The following is a 19,143-nucleotide window of genomic DNA, read 5'->3' as shown; positions in this document are numbered from 1 at the left end:
ATTTGTTAGCACTAATTAGTTTGTCAAATGATGAAGGACAAAGCAAAATCTTTTTCTTTTATTTAGTTTTTGCAAGGCAATGGGGTTAAGTGGCTTACCCAAGGCAACACAGCTAGGTAATTATGAAGTGTCTGAGTCTGGATTTGAACTCAGGTACTCCTGACTCCAGGGCTGGTGCTCTATCCACTGTACTACCTAGCCACCCCGACAAAGCAAAATCTTAAAAGTCCATGCCACAGGTCAAATATGTTTGAAGAGCAATACCCCACTAGGTAGTCATTAGTGCCATTTTGGTACCATTTTGTGGCATCTTGTCTAGGCAGAAGATAATATAACTAGTGAAGAGAAGAGGACAGGTCAAAGAAATAAAATAATCTTTCCAAAGCACATTGAGGCTGTATGGTTGGTGGATATGGAGTTGACCTTCAAGATAGGAAGACCCAGGTCCACATGCCTGTAACACATAGTAGTTGTGTAATTATGAGCAAGTTGCAAGTACCCCTCCAATGTGCTCTCTATGGTATTGAACTACTTTGATAGAGGAAATTTCCTTTTGTTAGGGACAAGTGAGGCCTTCCATTTTCTGAGTTCTATCTATACTTTTTCATACTAAATTTCATACCTTTATGAACTAAATATGAAATTACTGGCTGTTCCTTGAACTTAAAACCACTATTCTAGTTCTGCTCATTTGCAAACACCATTTCCTCTGGCTGGCGTGTACCGCCCTCTCATCACTGCCTTCCAGAATCTTCCTCTGTCTTTAAGACTCAGTTCAGGGGCCACTACTCCCATATTTCCTGATCCCCACAGTTGTTGGTCTTATCCTTGTTCACAATTTTATGTGTACTACACTTATTTGTGTAAATGGTGTATCTACCCAGAAGAATGTGAGCTCTTTGAGGACAGGGACTGTGTTTTTACAAGAGTAGATGCTTATTAAATATTTGTTGAATTGATTTGAATTAAATTTTTCCTCTATATTCTGACCCTGCCTATGGCCTCTTACCCTTTTAGAGTTCAGTTTGCTTTCATGTCACTGATCCTAAATGGGATACAGAGACAAAAATATTTCTTTCCCATAGGAATCCATACTGATGAGAATTATATTAATAGATAATCTCAAAACTACCATGCTATACATGAAGGCAGCTAGGGTGCACAATGGAAGGCAAACAGAGCTTTTAGTCAGGAAGTTCTTATTGTTATTGTTGTTGTTCAGTTGAACCTGAGTTCAAATCCTGCCTTACACACTGTATACACTTCACACACATTAGTTCTGTAACCCCTGGCAAGTCACACAACCTCTCTCAGATTCCTCATCTATAAAATGAAGGCAATAATAGGATTAAATGAAATAATATCTGTAAAGCACTTTGTGAGCCTTAAAGAGGTACATAAATGCTCACTATTATCAGCATATATTTTATATAATATCTACCAGTACCAAATCACTGCCCAAAGTTCTCTATTCAATCAAAGACTCCTAAACAATCACATAATAAATCACTTTGTAAGGTCGTATTTCAATTGTACCACAGCACAGGAGCCAGGAAACTATAAACCCCAAGAAAGCCTCTCTTTGGCCCTCCATAGTCTGGCTCCCATCTTCAAGTCTATTGTCTATCCTTTCCCTTTAAAAAATCTACAACCCATAAGGCCCAGTGTGCTGCCCTCATTTTCCTCATCTGTAAAATGAAAGTAATGGGACATCTGTACTCTCACTACTGGACAGTAAGTGGACTGACCATTCTTGTGGACAGGGTTCCAGCTCTTTCCTGGGTCTTAGCAGAGTCTATCCCTCATGCCCTCAATTCTTACCATCCTCACCCCACTTCTTCGATTCCCTAGCTTGTTGAAAGGACAGCTTGCTGCTCCCTAGTACACAAGATTTTTTCATGATCCTGAAGGTTGCTGGTGGCCCCTCATATTACTTTGAATGCATTTCATATTTTCTTAATATACATGTGTCCATGTATATATTTAAATATATGTAAAGCAAAACTACACACACACACACACACACACACACACACAGACACACACACATTATACTCTCCCTTATCACCCAACAAAAAAAGAATGGAGTACATTCCTTGAAGACGAGACTTGTTTTTATCTTTGTATCTGCATCACTTAGTAGAGTTCTGGCACAAAATAAGGGCCTAACAAATGATTGCTGAATGAAGGAATGACTCTTAGATTCTGACCTACCAGGAAAGCATGCACAAAATGCTTTAGTTAAGTGCTTACTTACTTCAGATGAATATTGTACTAATCTAAAAGGTAGATGATTCATCCAGTTTTAACTCCATCAATTATTTCCGATGAAGGTAGTTTTGGGGTACAAACTGAGGTTTCCAATGCATTGATGATTAATCATCTTTCTCTTTTATACATTGCTCATTGTTATCTGGCTTTAAAAACATTATCTGATTAAACATAAAGGTTTAAAAAGCCATTCATCTAAATGGGCAACAGGCAATATAAGGCTGTGAAAGGCTTTTTATTCTAAACCAATTTCTGAACATTTCTGATTCAAAAAGCAATCAGAAAATACGTGAATATTTGTAAAATCATGTCATCGTCTGACTTCATAATCTTAATAAATGGGAAGTATCAGTTCAGACACTCTACTGGTTCAATATTTACTGTTTACTTAATAAAAATGTATACTTAAATTATGTATCCTCATATATCACATTAACTAATCATGACAACATATTGGAAATCTAACCAAAGAGAAAAATCCTTTGATTCCTTAGAGTCTTATCTATGCCCAGAATATCATCAAGAATAGTGATTCTATGGGAGAATAATTTACCCAGGAGCCAAAGTACAATGGAAGATCTCTGTAGGAGATCAGCATCTTGGCAGAGAGTCTTGTACCTTGCAGGATATCCTGAAGTGCCTATGAATAGATAATGAACAATGACACCATATGTTTTTGAGTGTGGAACCCGGCTACTGGCCTCATAGAGAATGTCCTCGTAAGGACCCTTTGGAAATCCTGTATGAGGTGTGGCTAAATAGAAGCTCATAAAAGCAACCATATTATAATCACATGCATTCCCTAAAAAGTAAATATACATACTTGGCCAAAATACAGCTTGGTTCCAATTGGTTCAAATAATGAATCCTCTGAAGTGGTTGCATTATTCGCATTTTCACTGCAGTATTTTCATTGGGCTGGAACCAATGACCATCATTTACATAATTGTAGCTTTGAATAGCGCAAATTCAAATACATGCAACCATTTCATGCTATTTATTATTTGTACTAACTGGGACCTAGCTGTGGAAACTCCACTGTGAAAAATTCCCATGACAGGAACTACATTGTGGCCATTTTTATAGCTGTGTTCTTGTGGTTATACTTTGTGATGTGTGTTGGCAAAGATAATATCCATTTTACTAATGAGGAAACTGAGTCTAAATGGAGCCAAGGTCAAGATCCTTTCAAGAAGTATCAGAATGGTGAACAACATATGCCAGCTTCCCTAAATGATCCATTAGAATTCTGTCCAACAGATCTCTACTGTTTCCTACCTCCCAGCCCATTCCTTCCAAGACATTTAGTAACAGACAAAATATTCTATATAATATAAATATGAAAGTAAAAGCAAAACAATCCTTGCTCCCAAGAAGTTTACATTCATTCTATTGGGAGGGAACAAACTGATCATAAATAGATGAACACAAAATATAAATGATATAAATACAAAACAGAGGAGTCTGGGTGGTACACTGGGCACTTTTAGGTTACTTCTTTTTAGCATATTAATAATATCATAAATAATTATCATTTATATATGATTCTAGGGTTTGCAAAGCACTTTACAAATAATATCTTGTTTTATCCTCACCATGCCCCTGGGAAGTAGGTGTTATTATTATTTCTATTTTATATATATGAGGAACCTGGGGGGAAGAAAAGGTAAGGTACTCGATCAGGGTCACATAGCTAGTAAATGTTTATGGCAGGATCTGAACTCAGGTCTCCCCAATTCCAAGTACAACATTGTATTCATCACCTGCTGCCCAGATAAAAGGGCCAATGGAGTGTCTTCTATTTGTTTGTGTTCCCTGAGGAAAGAGGCCAAAGGTGCCATCTGTCTTTTCTATCGGGCATTGCAGGAGGCACTAATAGAGAACAGGACTGTATAGACAGACAACAGGGCAATTAGCCGATGACAAGATGTGAGCCCTTAGCCTCAGCTGCTGGCAGCAAGGCTGAAGCTTCTGACTGAGGCCTTTCCCTCCTTCCTTCAGCCATGCATTACTCATCATGCCTGCTCCAGAGGCATCTGACAGGCATCTCACAGAGTAAACCAATAACAATAAGATGTCAACAATGATTGCAAAACACAATTGTCTATAGACAAAAAAATGTCTTTCTAATGTGAACACCACTGGAGAGGCTTCAGCAAATTTATTAAGTATTTTAGGGAGACATGAATTAAATATAAACAGTTCTAGAAGGGAGTTCCAATGGAACAAATCTGAGAGATAAGCACGAAGGTGTGCAGCCGTCAATTTGATGCCTGAACAATCAAGCTTTAGACATTCCTCCTTGGGCTCATAAATTTAGCCTTTCATTAAGCAAAGCTGCCAATTCAATTTTATGATGTAAAAAAATTGTCGTGATTAATAGCTTATATTTACTATTTGCTACATCTACTAAAAGATGGAATATCCTAGAGGAGTTAAAATTACTCTTGACTCACTGAGAAGCAATGAGTTCATGCAGTAAACACCACAATTTCCCAACCAGCATTAATATGCAAGGTTTTAGAAAACCTGATGGAAGCAAGTGAAGATTCAGGTACAGTCTTAGATGTAGTGTTTTCATCTAAACCAGCTCATGCAAATCTGAAAGTCACCAATCCTGGATAAAAATGTCATAAAAAATACTATTACCTCATTAGTATGGTAGTGATAGCTAATGTTTTTGTGGTAGAAAAAATGAAAAGACTTTCAAAATTATATTTGCATTGAGATTCCCAATGTATCACTCCACCCCTGACTGTGCAGTTAAGATTTTAGTGAATAAACAGAAAAATAGCCTAATAAAGGAAAACTGTTAGGTTGTAGCAAGCTTTTGATAATAAGTCTCTGAATTGTCTTTTATTGACTAATCATTGGGCAATGGAGTCTCAGTTATCATATTTTACTAATCACCTCCTTTTCATGGTATCTTTTTTCTTTGTTGTCCTTTTTGGTTAGTGGAATCATTATTGTCATAGTCATTTAGGCTCAAAACTTCTTAGTTATTTTTGGTTTTTCTCTTTCCTTCTTCAATAGATCACTAAATATCACTGACTTAAAAATTATTCTAATATTCATCCCTTGCATTCCTTTCCAATAGTAAAATCATCTCCCTAGACTTCTCATACCTCTGCTAAATCAAAAGCTTGCTAGTCTACTACCTTCCATTTCCCCTGCTGCTCCAATCTAGTTCACTCAGCTGCCAAATTAATTTTCTTAAAATACTGATTTCATCATTTTATTCCATTGTTCAAAAACCTGTCCTGCTTCATCCCTCTCCCATTTTCTTGGTGGTAGAGGGTGGAGGTTTTTGTCTCCCCTCCCATAATGTGGAGACTTGTCATTTCCTGTCCTCAACCAGCCAATCATTCATGCAACTTTTCCTGGGCACAGGTAGAGGATAGAGTGGTGAATTTGGGGTATATGGTGCTGTAGTAGCCACTATACAAAACCAAAAATAAATTAGCCAAATAAAAAGAGGCATTTTTTTTGCCCTTGAGGAAGTCACAAAATCATGAAAAGATAACATAGAAGATACAACACAAAATAAACTCTTGTTATCTTATTATACAAACTTAAAAGTGTGGTGGTGGTGGTGGGGAGAACTCCAACCCTTTCTTACAGTCTTAGTAATTTTTTCCCTCTCATTATTCATAGGTAATCTCACCTGGAAATTAGAGAGGTTGAAGCACACTGGGGATGTTGCAAGGAGAAAGAAAGGTGTACTGTAGGCTAGAAAGAAGAGAAATTATAGAACTGGCTCTTGTAAATTAGAGTTTGCAGTTAATAGAGGCAAGTCAGAAGAAAAGAAGGGTACATTCTTGACCATGGGTAAAATTCAATCAAATAAGCATTTATTATACACCTATTTTATGCTAGACACTGCTAGACACCAAGAATGCAGAGACAAAAATAAAACTACTTGGCTTCAAGAAATTTTTATTCTATTGGGCAATGGAGGCATGAAATATGTTACAAAGAAAATGTACATAAAATAATTGCAAACTGATTTAAGTTATTGGGTTTTAAAAAAATAACAAAATAGAATATATATTTTTTTAAAGATGAAAGGCCTTTAGAAAGAATCTAGCCTAATCCTCTTACTTTATAAATGAAAAGATGAAGGCACAGAGAGTTTAAATTACTTGCCACAAGGTCACACAGGTGACAAAGTCAGCATCTGAATCCACACATGACTAACTCAAAACCTGTGTTCTTTCCAGTGCATCACATTCTTGTCTCAAATTCAACAATTTAACATTTAGTAAGCATCTGCTATGTGTGTTTGTGTGGATTTAAATTTAAATTAAATTACAATTTTTTTCCCTTTTTGATCTGCTCTTCTTTGGAATGGCCTGGAAGAACTCAGTTATTTCTGATAGAAGAGGTACTCTCTTAGAGATATCTGAAACAAATTCCTTAGTGCAGAAATAAACAGAGCATCTTGAAATAAATGTCTTTGGTGGCATCCTGCTGGTTGCTTTAGGTGTTCTAGTCTTCATTTAAAACAAAAATGATCATGGAGTACCCATCTTCCTGATGACAACGGCAAATTTTCACCAGAGACAGAACAAAACATATTTGAACTACATCTGTGTCTAATTATATTTTATGCCCTGCCTATAATTTCTATTTGTATTTATGCTGTGTACCTGCATGCTACATAATTATATATGCTGTAGAAGTGCGCAAAGAACTATTTCAGATATATATTTGAACTAAAAGCACATGTTTCAAAGAAAACTAAAATAGCTTTTGAAGCTTTTTTAAACAGTCATGAATTAATACTTCATGAAAACATACTAATATCTGAAACATCTTTATCCCAAATAGTGAAGCCTTATTTTAATAGTGGACTCACAAAGGCAGTTTTCTTTGCCACTGAGAAGAACCACATGAAAAAGCAACAAGGAAAGAGGAGGAATGTAAGGATTTAATCTAGAAAACCATTACTTTGTCCTCTTCACTTGACTGAGCCTTTTCAAAACATGACCTCTATAGTTGAAGACTTTTAGTCTGTTCATATTCTGATAGTCACATGTGTCTGAAAAGAAGCACCTTTTTGAGTGAGAAGGCAGACGTTCATGGGACTAACAGAACAAGAAACAGCCAAGACAGAGCCTTCACCCCAAGTTTGCAAATTTCAGGAGACCTGGCTAGGACAAGAAGCTGTAGAGGATCAGAGGGTCATAGGTTCACAGCTAGAAGGGAGCTTAGAGATCTTACAATGCAACTCGCTCATTTTACAGATGAGAAAACAGGGACCCAGAGGGCGACTGTGACAGGTCCCAGATGACACAGGGAAAAATAAACAGAAAGAAAAGGACTTGAACTCAGATTGTTTCATTCTCAATTCATTGTCCATTTTACAACACCATGCTGCCTTTTTAGACATAAATAGGAAGGAATTATCTCTAACTGGACTCAAGGGGTAGAGATATGCAAGAGGTATAGAGATAGGTAATGAAGTGACATATATTAAGATTAACAACAGAACTGTCTAGGTATAGTTTACATTTCTATTATGCCTATCAAATGTTTTGACTGATGAAAGCATCACAGACAGAACCTTTATTTTTGCTCTACATCATATTTTAATACCAATCTATTTAAAATGTTTTATTTCCTAATAAGAGACAAAATGGCATAGTAAATAAAGAGCTAATCTTGGATTCAGAAACACATGGGTTCAAGCATTGCCTCTGATACATTATCTGTTGAGTGAAGTTGAAAAAGTCATTTACACCTGTCACCACTTCCTTTTCTTTTCACTATCTTCTTACCTCTATGCAGTCTTGACTTTCAATCTCATCTTTCTATTGAAACTCCTCTCTCCAAGTTCACAATGATCTCTTAACTGCCAAAGGTAATGGCCTTTTCTCAGTCTTCAACCTTCTTGACTTTTTTTGGCCTTTGACATTGTTGGGCTATCCTTTTATCTTTAGTCCACCCTCTAGGTTTTGGGGGACACTGTTCTCTTTTGGTTCTTCTCCTGTGTGTTTGATTGATCCTCAATATTTCCTGCTGGATTTAACTCTCAAGACTTTGTCATCATGAACTATCTTCTCCTTTTCCTCTATACTATTTAGCTTACTGATTTCATCAGCTTTCATGGATTCTAACATTTTTAAGGAGATATTTTCAGATTCTCAGTCCTAACCTTACTCCTGACTTTCAGTCTCACATGCCCAGCTATGTTTATTAGATATCTCAAATTGGATGTCCTAAATATCAGCAATTCAATAGATCCAAAACTGAAGTCATCACCTTTCCTCTAAAACTAAATTCCCTATTATAGTTGAGAACCCCACTATGCTTATATTTACTTAAGCTTACAATCCAGATATCTTTTTAAAAATTTTTTTTTTTATTTAAGGCAATGAGGTTAAGCGACTTGCCCAAGGTCACACAGTTAGGCAATTATTAAGTGTCTGAGACCAGATTTGAATCCAGGTCCTCCTGACTCCAGGGCCAGTGCTCTATCCACTGCACTATCTAGCTGCCTCCAGATATCATTTCTTTCTCACTCTGCCTTTCTCATCCCCCTTATCCAATCTTCTGCCAAGTTCTGTTAATTCTACCTTCATAACATCCCCCAAACATGTCCCATTCTTTTCTGACACTGCTACCAACCTGGGTTAGAGCCTCATCACTCCACACTTGGACTATGATGATAGCCTGGTCGGTTTCCTTGCTTCAAATTCAGTCTTTCACTCAAATATCAAAGTGATCTTCCTAAAGCACAGGTCTCACCATATCACACCCTTCCCCATTCATTAAATTGCAATGGCTCCCTATTACCCCTCAAAACAAAAATTAAACCCTCTGTTTAGCTTTTAAAATTCTACATAATTTCCACCCTCCTATACAGTCTTCTACTTTACTCCCTTTTACAATTCTCTGCAATCCAATGACACTAATCTCTCTGTGGTAACTCTGACATGACATTACCATCATCACCTTACCATGAGCATTTTCGCTGGCTGTCCCCTTGACTAGAATTCTCTCCCCTTTTAACTCAGCCCTCTGGCTTCCTTCAAGTCTCAGTCAAAATCCAATTTTGTACAAGAATCTTTACCAGTTTCCCTTAATGTTAGTACTAAAATTAGCCCCACTCTATTGCATGTTGTCTCCCCTATAAGATTTTTTTTAAGTTTTTTTGCAAGGCAATGGGGTTAAGTGGCTTGCCCAAGGCCACACAGCTAGGTAATTATTAAGTGTCTGAGGCTGGATTTGAACTCAGGGCACTCCTGACTCCAGGGCTGGTGCTCTATCCACTGTGCCACCTAGCTGCCCCTCCCCTATTAGATTGTGAGGGGTTTGAGGAAAGGGCTCCCCCCCCATGTTTTGTTGCATTTGTAGGCATGGTTCAGAGTTGCTTAATAAATATTCGATGACCTGACAACTTAACCCAGGGTCAATCATTTAGCCACTAAGTACCTTAGGAAACTCTTTAAGACTGTTGAAGAGAAGGTTATGACCTGGATTAGTAAAGGGAGTTTCTTCACCTGTGAATTCCCTAGACCAATGAAACCATAGATTTAGTACCTATGTCTGTATCCTATTATTCAGAGGCAGTATGGAAGTGGCCAGTCTTGGATTAAACATAATCTAGGTTCTAGTCCTCTTTCTGACACTTATTAGTTGTAAAACTATGGATAAGTTACTGAACTTTTCAACCTTAAAAATTAAAGGATTATCAAAATAGAACTAGAAAAGACTTTGGATGCCATTTAATCCAATCCCTTAATTTTAGAGATGAGGAAACTAAGGCTCAGGGTGGTTAATCTGTTCAGGGTATCACAGCAAATAAGAGAAGATTTGAATTCAAGCTTTTTCAGAGAAAGCCAAGAGTCTTCTCATTGTACAATATGACCTCTTATGGAGGCCAAGAATTAAGTCAGTTGAACCTACTTCATTCTTTATATTCTTTAGGTAAAAAAGATACCTACAAGAAACTAAGACATAATGTCTCCTGTGAAACATCCACAATGTTAATAATTCTGCTTATTTTCACTGTTTCAAATTCATAGAGACACAGCAAGCCTCATGATGAAAGATGCATCTCAAGATACTAATTTGACCTTTTTTGACTTTGAGGTCTTCAAATCAAAGGACATTTTTTTTGAAATCTCTAAAGGGGAGAGCATAGGAGCAGGAGACTAGCTAAAAGGACCCACCAAAAAAAAAATCACACTTTTATTTAAATTGGGAATAAGGACAATCTAAAATTGAAAAATCAAAGTTAAGGAAATTCTGTTAAAAATGCAGTTTTAGGCATGTATTTCCTTGCCTATTTCTTGTTCACTCTTGTGCAACTTCTCTTGCATATATTTTGAGAAGAAAATGAAAAGAAATGCTTTCCCAGCAAAATTCCATCACTACCACCCTCCCCATCTTCCACAACACTTTGAAACAAATCTCATTCTTTTTTTCTTCTTCAGCTTTCCTTCTCTTAAGCTGTTCTTACCAGGTAAAGGACTAAATTAAAGAACTATTAAACTCATAATTTAGGTAATGAAGTTTGGGAGAGGGAGAAAAAAAGTTTACTAAGCATGAACTACTTTTACCCAGGTCTAATTGTCTAATATTTCCAATCCAGGTCTAATATTTCCAATCACTCTATGTAGTCTCCATCTCTTTTGCTTGGATATATAAGGTTCGGTGAATAGAGTACTCAGGCCTGAAGTCAGACAGACTCATCTTTCTGAGTTCAAATCAAACCTCAGGCACTTCCTAGCTGGGTGACCCTGGGCAAATCACTTAACCCTATTTGCTTCAGGTTTTTCATGTCAAATGAGCTGGAGAAGGAAACAGCAAAGCATTCAAATATCTCTGTCAAGAAAACCTCAAATGGGGAGACCTAAAAACAGTTGGACAACAATAACATAAGACTATAAGGTACCCCCCAATGCAATTTTGAGCAGCCTAAACTAGAGGAAAATGCCAAAATTTAAAGATTCTGACTTCTCCTTCTATCTTGGACTAAAAAGGGCTCAAATTTCAAATTTGACAATACAAATAAATTCTTTATTGTAAACTCCTCTTTTCAATCACTGGTAAATCCCTTCCCACCCTTTGTCTTCATAGTAGAAATAGGGAACTAGCCACAACCCCTTGGGCAAAACTTCTCTTATTCTTAAATGCCATTTTTTCTGCTACTCTAAAAATTGTTGAAGAAAGGACTAAATTTAGAATATTTGAATTCCAATTAATTTTGCAACTGATTAACTGTGTCATTGTTCATGGTAAATAGAGGTGAAAATTCTCAAGATGAATGAAAGCTGCAAAGAGAGAATGTTAAAGCCCTCCTAGAAACAATAGATTTTCCCTCATATAGTTTCTTATCACCTTTTTTTGCCATTTTAGAGAAAAAATACAGACTAAGGTAATTAGTAGGGCAAGAGAGCATAAAAGTTTACAATAAATAAGGTATCAAATAAAAACAGTCGAAACAGGAAAGGAGAATCTGGATTCCAGGTTTAGATTCATCTAGTAGACTCATTTTTGAAATTTGTGCATTCACTCTTCAGAGCAGAATGTATGCACATGCAAAAAGATTTTATTAGGACTCTGAAATAGTTTTTCTTTATTCTTCCAGTAGTTTTTTTTTTTTACATAGAACAATATATAGGTAATCTGATCCCAGAATGCTCCTGTTAGGCTTAATTAATTAATTTTACTGTAGTCTTTAATTATGGAGGTCCACAACAATGTTGTGGTGACCTGCAGAAGGAATATGTACTATCTTTCTATAAAATAACATTTGTTGAAAAAAAGTTTCATGATACAAGTCCCCTTTTCCCACAAACCTCAGAAACTTTGCTAGACAATCATCCCCTATTTCTACCCAGTTCTTGAATCTGGCTACCTGTCAACTCAGGCTTGACCAACCCTATTCAGTCAACTCTCTTAGGTCTTGATTTTTATCAGCCCTCTTTCCTCAGGTGGGGTACTGATAATTGCCCCTTATCACCATTGATGCCAACTTCCAAAGAGGGCAAACATTAAGTCTGGTAGAAGTTGGAAGAAATCCTCCAGATACAAATACTTGAACTGGCACTGCTTGGTATGCTAAATCATCTCTAACATCCACCTGGAGTTTCCATCATGGAAAACACAGCTTTCTCAGATCCACATACTAGTTATCCAAAATTACACCAAATAGCCCTGAAGGTTGCAATGGTGACTAAAGCCTCTGAGTTTACATCTATGAAGAAAACAATTGAAAAAGAAAGTATAATTTATTCTCTCATAGAGAATTTTGCAGATAATTTTGTCACAATTACTTTTCTACATTTAAACAGCTTTAGTCGCAAACTAGTCAAAGAAAGATGTCTCACTACTAAGAAGGGTTTTGATACTACATTTTAGAGGCAATCACTTTCTAAATTCATCAAGGAAAGAAATGAAAACACAAATCAGAAGATCAAACTAGAAGGGATTCCTGCAAGTAATGCCACTGACATAAAAAGTCAAAGATTGGAGCAAGGCTTTCTGTGACAATTCAGCAATGGACCAATGGAACTCAACTTGTCCAGGGTTTCCTTACTTACCTGGCCATGGGAAGGAAGTGGGGCATAGGCCATAGGCTGATTCATCACTCCTTTTTGCTTCATGAGAAGCATGCGCTTCTGCTCCTCACTCAAGTGTGCCATCTGAGCTTGGAGCTGGGGCTGGGACTGCTGTGGTGGTGGCGGCTGCTGTGGCGGTGGTTGCTGTGGCAAAGGCTGCTGTTGTTGCTGTTGTTGTTGTTGAATGTACGGCATCATTGGGTTTTTGTTGGGGTTGGCCATGGGAGGTGTCATCCTCTGACTCAGTTCTGCATTGAAGTGGGTCAGGGGCTTAGTGTTTCCATAAGTTAGTATATTGGGCTGCTTGTTTAAAGAGTTTGTACCCAAGTTATTTGGCTGCTGATTGATCATATTCATGTGATTCTGGGGGAGGTAGTTATTCATTGTCGTCTTCTGCAGGTTGTTTGCCATGGCAGGCACTATGGGGTTTTGGTTGTTAAAGGCTTGGGGGTACATCATCGGGCTATTTGGTTTGTCTGCATTGAAGGCTCCTCCATAGGGACTGGATGGGGGCCCCACTGGTGACCAACTTGAAGTCTGATTTGGATGCTGTTGCTGTGGCTGCTGTTGTTGCTGTTGTTGTTGCTGCTGTTTCTGTTGGATAAGTTTAGCTCTTTGCTGCTGCTGAGCAGCCATTTGTTTGAGCTGCTCTGCAGGAGATAAATCTGCACTGGAAACTGCCACAGGACCAGGTCCTGAACCAGGAACAGTTCCTGCTGCCGGAGTCATGAGATAGCCATTTCCTGGCCTTGATGAAGCCTGGCCTGGAGTATGAGCTTGGTTAGGAGTTTGGGGGGACTGGACAGCACAGTTTGCTGGTGAGCTGGCAGGATTTGGGGCTGCAGGAGTACTAGAAACAGAAGGTATGCTACTAGTCGTGGAGACATTGGAAAATGGAGGACCAGAAGAGGATGGTCTCCCCTGGGGAGACCCCATGGGGACATGAGCAAATGGAGAGTGAGAAGGATCACTCTTTACACTTGCGCTCTCTTGAGAAAGAGGCGTCTCAGTGGTTGGCCGAGAGAATTCCGGCTCCTTCTTCTCTTCAAAGTCTTCATTGAATAAGTCCTGTATATCATCTTCAGGAACCGTGTTGGCCAGCTCATCTATTAACTCCTGCCACTCTTGATCATTGAGGTTAATGTCTGAGAACAACTTGTTCTGATTAGAAAGTGACGTTTCTGAAGTGTCTATGCAGGTGGGGTCATCCAATGGTTCTTGTTTGAGTTCCTTGTTTTGTAGGATGGCAAAACTATCCTCAAGGTCACTGCAACCATTCATAGAAAGTTTAATCTCTGGCAGCCTGCCATTCTTACCCAGCTCTTCTATGATCCCTGGAGCATGAGCTCCACTATTCGGCAAGGGTAAAGAAGGTTTCATGTCCAGCTGGTGAAGAGGAGAAGCAGAAGGCAAAGGCATATTGTTGGGCAGATTACTAATAGTGTCCATTGCAGCAGGAATGTCCTTTCGGATTCGCTTGCTTGTTGGGGAAAAGTTCCCATCACAGGCTCCATTCTGCTGTTCTCCATTCAGGGGGGACCGTGCTCCTTCCAACTTCCTTTTCACAGTCTCTTGTAACTAGAAGATAAAAACACATACAGAAGAGAGATTAAGTCATTGATCATAGATATGAATTTTATTGTTACAGCATCAAAACAAGCAGGATTTCAAACTTTCTGTTCCCAGAATTCTCTACATAGATTAAAAACTCAAAAGGTAGAAACTCTTCTACTACATTCCTAAATCAGCACCAGATTAATACTGTATTCTAAGAGAAAAGAGACCATACCTTGCAAGGAACCCAACTCCACATATCAGCTCTGTTTTTAGGATTAAGGAACCAGAAAACAAATAATAGATTTTTTTGGGGGGGGGGTGAGTGGGAGTTAAGGGCAGTGCTTTTGCAAAGGATAAGTCATCTGTTGTTATTTTCTAAATTGATGCTAGGCATAAGACTTGGAGGTGGATTAATCATCTTGGAGGGGAAGATTCGGTCATATCCAAAAAAACATTAAGACTCACATCTTAATTGAGAATATTCAGGATTGCTATATTTTAAAGAAACTGATAAAGAGCTTCATAATCCTTGCACTGAAACACCATACACTGTTAATAACACAATAAAATCACAGAAAGCATGTCAATAAATGAAGGTGATAAGGTCTTCCAAAATGACTGTCCAACAACTTTCTATAATGCTTTTTCTCTGAATGAATTTAAGGAGTAAAATTTGCTAACACCAGTAAAGTAAAACAGAAGAAAGAATGCTTAGCAAATGGTAAATGCTTAATAAATACTTTTCATACATTCATTACCCAGATATTGAAGAACACAGAACACATACTATCCAATCCCCAATCCCCCAAGGTCAATTAAATTAGCTAGAACCCTAGTAACCAATGAAGGAATGGTCCCACAAACTTGACATTTATTCACTGGAGTTTCACTGTCTCATTAAGATGGGAAGATCTTGAACAGGATCCAAATGGAAAATAAGACTAATATAAGAAAATTCAAATGGAATTCAAATGCTTTAATTTGGAGAAAAAGAAGCTGAGGGAAGACTATAAATATACACATTATTGCCACATGAAAGATAACCATCATTCATGTCCACAGAGGCTACAAAGAGGGAGCTTAAAATTCAATAAGAAGTGAGGCCAGTCATAACAAAGAGTTCAGGATCATAAATTTAGATCTGAAAGACATTATAAGGATCATCTAGTCCAATAACTCCATTTTGCAGATGAGAAAACTGAGAGCCAAAAAAATCATGTCAGTCAACTAATGAGTAGCAGATCCTAGCTTTGATCCCTGATTCTGTGATTTCAAATCTAGAGGACTCTTTCCTCTCCTTCACAAATGAGACTGGGACACAGAATCAGCATGTTTCATTGAGTGGGCATTTAACAAATTACAGAATTTTATCTACATTGGAAGGAATCTCTATAGCCATCCGCTGAGCCTTATTCGTAATTCACAAAAATATAGCCAGTAAGTGAACTCTAGCTGTTGATTGAAAATATTGAGTGAGGGGGGTCTCATCACCTGCCGAGGAAGGTCATTCCATTTTGGGATAGCTGTAATCATTAGGAAGATTTGTTGAATTGAAATAATAATTAAATTGAACTAAACAAGATAACAAAAGAGATAAAAGAATATCCTTCTTTGAAAAGTATTAAGCAGTGAATTTTGTACATTTAAAGTGCATGGTTTAGATACTATCCCATGGAAGCAAGTGGGATGTCATATCTTAGGTCCTTTCCGATTTCACCAATTTAGCATACTACATTGGTATAACTACATAGTAAACTATATCATGTCTCCCACTAGCCAGTAGGACAGTCTTTGCTTGTTTGGAAGTGTCAAGGATTTGATAAATTGGAAGCTAGGGGAGAAGGACATGTGGATCTTGTAAGTGTTACAATAGCCTTTCCCCCCATTTTTAGAAGTTATATGTGGAGAAATGAGGCAGAAGATGCTCTTAGCCTTCATATATTCTAGTCAGTATATACTATATATACTAATCACTCTCCCTAAGCATACGCTACTTTGTTGGAAGGGAATGGTATTGCTTCTGTATATAACATGAACTAGTTTCTTTCTTTCTGGTACCTCCCTATCAAGACACTAAGAATTGTCTTTGACATTTAGAATTGTGGCAGCTGCAACGTCAATCTCACGTGTAGGAAGAAAAATTCTAAGTACAATAGTGTATAAGAATGTTAGAAAGAGAATCACAGATTCACTGAGTTACAAGGGCTCTCAAAAGACATCTAGTTCCTTCTATACCCAAACAAGAAGGGATTATCCAATCTTCTTGAAGACTTCTGATAAAGAAACAGATTCTATATATCTACCCCAGAAAAACCCTAAAGTTTTGCACCAAGTCAAGTAAAGAAAACAAAATCTAATGAGAAATTACAGCAAGACATTTTCCACTCCAGAATGACTCCCCAAAATTCAGTTCTAAGTTCATGAAAACCAGGAAGTTTTGGCTTTGATAGCAAAGACAGTGACAGTTCAGAGTAATGTTCCAATGTGATCAGAGATAGACCATCAACATTTATAGCTGACAAAGCCAGAGCAGAAAGATTGCTCACAGAAAGCTCTAGGGTAGTCAGAAAGTTCCAAGGAGGCAACCTTGGAAGTACCAGAGAGTTCCAATAGGCAGTGATCAGCATGTGCTGGTACCACAAAACTTAGATCAAGGACATTTCAGGTCTAGAGACCCTGTCCTGAGATGCCAAGTGAAATCTGATGAACAAGAACTCTGACTTTCAAAGGTTCAGGGGGTGAGAGGAGAGGGAAAGCAACCCAGGTGACCCAGAACAAGAGCAAGCAGAGCTGAGTCTCCCATCCAAAACTGAAGGGACTAAAGCTGGAGAGACGATGAAATAAAAAACCAAGCAATATAAAAATTATTATAGATCTAATGATCCCCCAAAGGAGAATATTCCTCTGGAATAAGAGAAAGCAGAGACTGAAAAAACTTATTTACTATGAGTACTACAGTAATACCTAGAAGAAAAGGAAGGGATAAAAATATGAAATTATAAATCCTTGTAAAAAAGGAATTGGGAAGAGAATAAATAGAAGAGAAAGTGGTAAAACCTTACCTAAATAATGAGCACCCTAAAAACTGGAATAGACTAAATAAAAGTCAGTGACTCCATGAGACAAACAAGAAACATTAAAACCAAATCAAAAGATTAAAGGAAGAAAAATGTAAGATTTTTTTTTGATATAAAAAATTTATCCGAAAAAGATCAGAATTTCAAAATCATTGAATTCTCTAAAAGTCATGATTTTTTTGATAACAAAGGCCTGTATACTATATTTCAAAAATGGAAAATTGCCTAGCTTTATTAGCACCATTGAAAGAATCCATTGATCATTATTTGAAAAGAATTCCAAAAGGAAAAATTACATATGTCAAACCTCATATACAGGGCAAAAATACCTAAAACAACAGGAAAGAAACAGTTCTAGTACTAAGGTAACATAGTATCATAAAAGATTTTGCAGCTTCTGTTATAAATGAGGAAAACTTGGAATATAATATTATTCATTAAAATGAAGAATCACTTACCCTGAAAAGTGGAGTATAATTTTACTGGGGGGGTGGGGTGGAGAAAGAATCTTTGATGGATTAAAGGACTTTTAACATAAGATTGAAGAAAAAGGTAGAAAGATAATGCTATTTGAACTATTGGAGAGGGATGATAGTATAAAATTGAGATTCTAATAGAGAGAAGAGAAAAGCATTCTTTCAGAAGCTTAAAATCTTCAAAGGGTGCTAAAAGAATTAATAAGGAAAACAGTTCCTGGGGATTGGATCAGTTTCATTCTGAAAGTTTTGAAGAGGGTAAGAGATGGAGGGCAAGAGGAATACATTAGTATAGACTAGGGAAAGAAATGCTATTTCTAATAATTGGGGTTGGTGAAAAAAAGAATATTCAAATATGAAGGGTTGGGAGGAGTAAGCATCAGATAAGCCTCACTCTTATCTGAAATGAATAAAGAAGGGTGAAACAAACAGCTTGATGTAGAAACATATCAAACTCAATAGAGAAATAAGGGAAATGTGTGGGTGGAGTACAGTTTAAATGGAGGATAATATTAGGGAGGGGAGAGATGCAATAGAATAACAGCTCTCCCATTGGTTCTCTGTTTTGAGAATATAGAATTCCAAGATCATGAATTTATATTTGAAAGGGATCTAGGAAGCCATCTATGATATAGGATGGAAAATGAGAAACCTTTTTCTGCTTTTCTCCTGTGTAAAAAATTCTAGCTGATACAAACATTCAACTACAATCAAAACATTTTCTGTTGCTTCAAAAAGAAAATAGATGCAACAATATCTCTTTCATTGGTTGTAAAATACTATTTTCCCAAGAATCTTGCTGAAATTCTTTATGGTAAACAGCAACAACAAAAAGCAGATCCATCTGTATGTCTGGTCATGAGAGTTATCTTTTATTTAATGGGTGCTGGGCTTAGAGGTGGTGCAAGGGATAAGCACTGGCACTGGTGTCAGGAGGACACAAATTTAAATCTGTCCTCAGACTCTTTTTTTAAAAAAATAGTTATTTAAGGCAATAGGGTTAAGTGACTTGCCCAAGGTCACACAGCTAGGCAATTAAGTGTCTGAGGCCAGATTTGAACTAAGGTCTTCCTGACTCTGGGGCTGGTGCTCTATTCAATGCACCACCTAGATGCCCCCACCAACCTCAGACTCTTAATATAACTTATCTATGTGACCTTGGGCAAGTCACTCAACCCCGTTGCCTTGTAA

The 19,143-nt window shown here is 37.4% G+C and overlaps 1 protein-coding gene across 1 annotated transcript in view; it reads right to left on the bottom strand.

The window, feature by feature from the left end:
* The window catches only part of MAML3 (mastermind like transcriptional coactivator 3), a 545,688-nt gene that overhangs the window by 202,291 nt on the left and 324,254 nt on the right, over positions 1-19,143 (bottom strand). Inside the window, exon 2 of the mRNA XM_074229268.1 lies at positions 12,825-14,420. Coding sequence (XP_074085369.1) covers positions 12,825-14,420 — 1,596 coding nt within the window. The remainder of the gene's footprint in view (positions 1-12,824; positions 14,421-19,143) is intronic.

The sequence above is a fragment of the Macrotis lagotis genome, chromosome 3, assembly GCF_037893015.1.
Source record: "Macrotis lagotis isolate mMagLag1 chromosome 3, bilby.v1.9.chrom.fasta, whole genome shotgun sequence".
NCBI lineage: Eukaryota > Metazoa > Chordata > Mammalia > Peramelemorphia > Peramelidae > Macrotis > Macrotis lagotis.
Note: the sequence above shows the minus strand (reverse complement) of the source record. Positions and strands in the feature narration are given on the sequence as shown.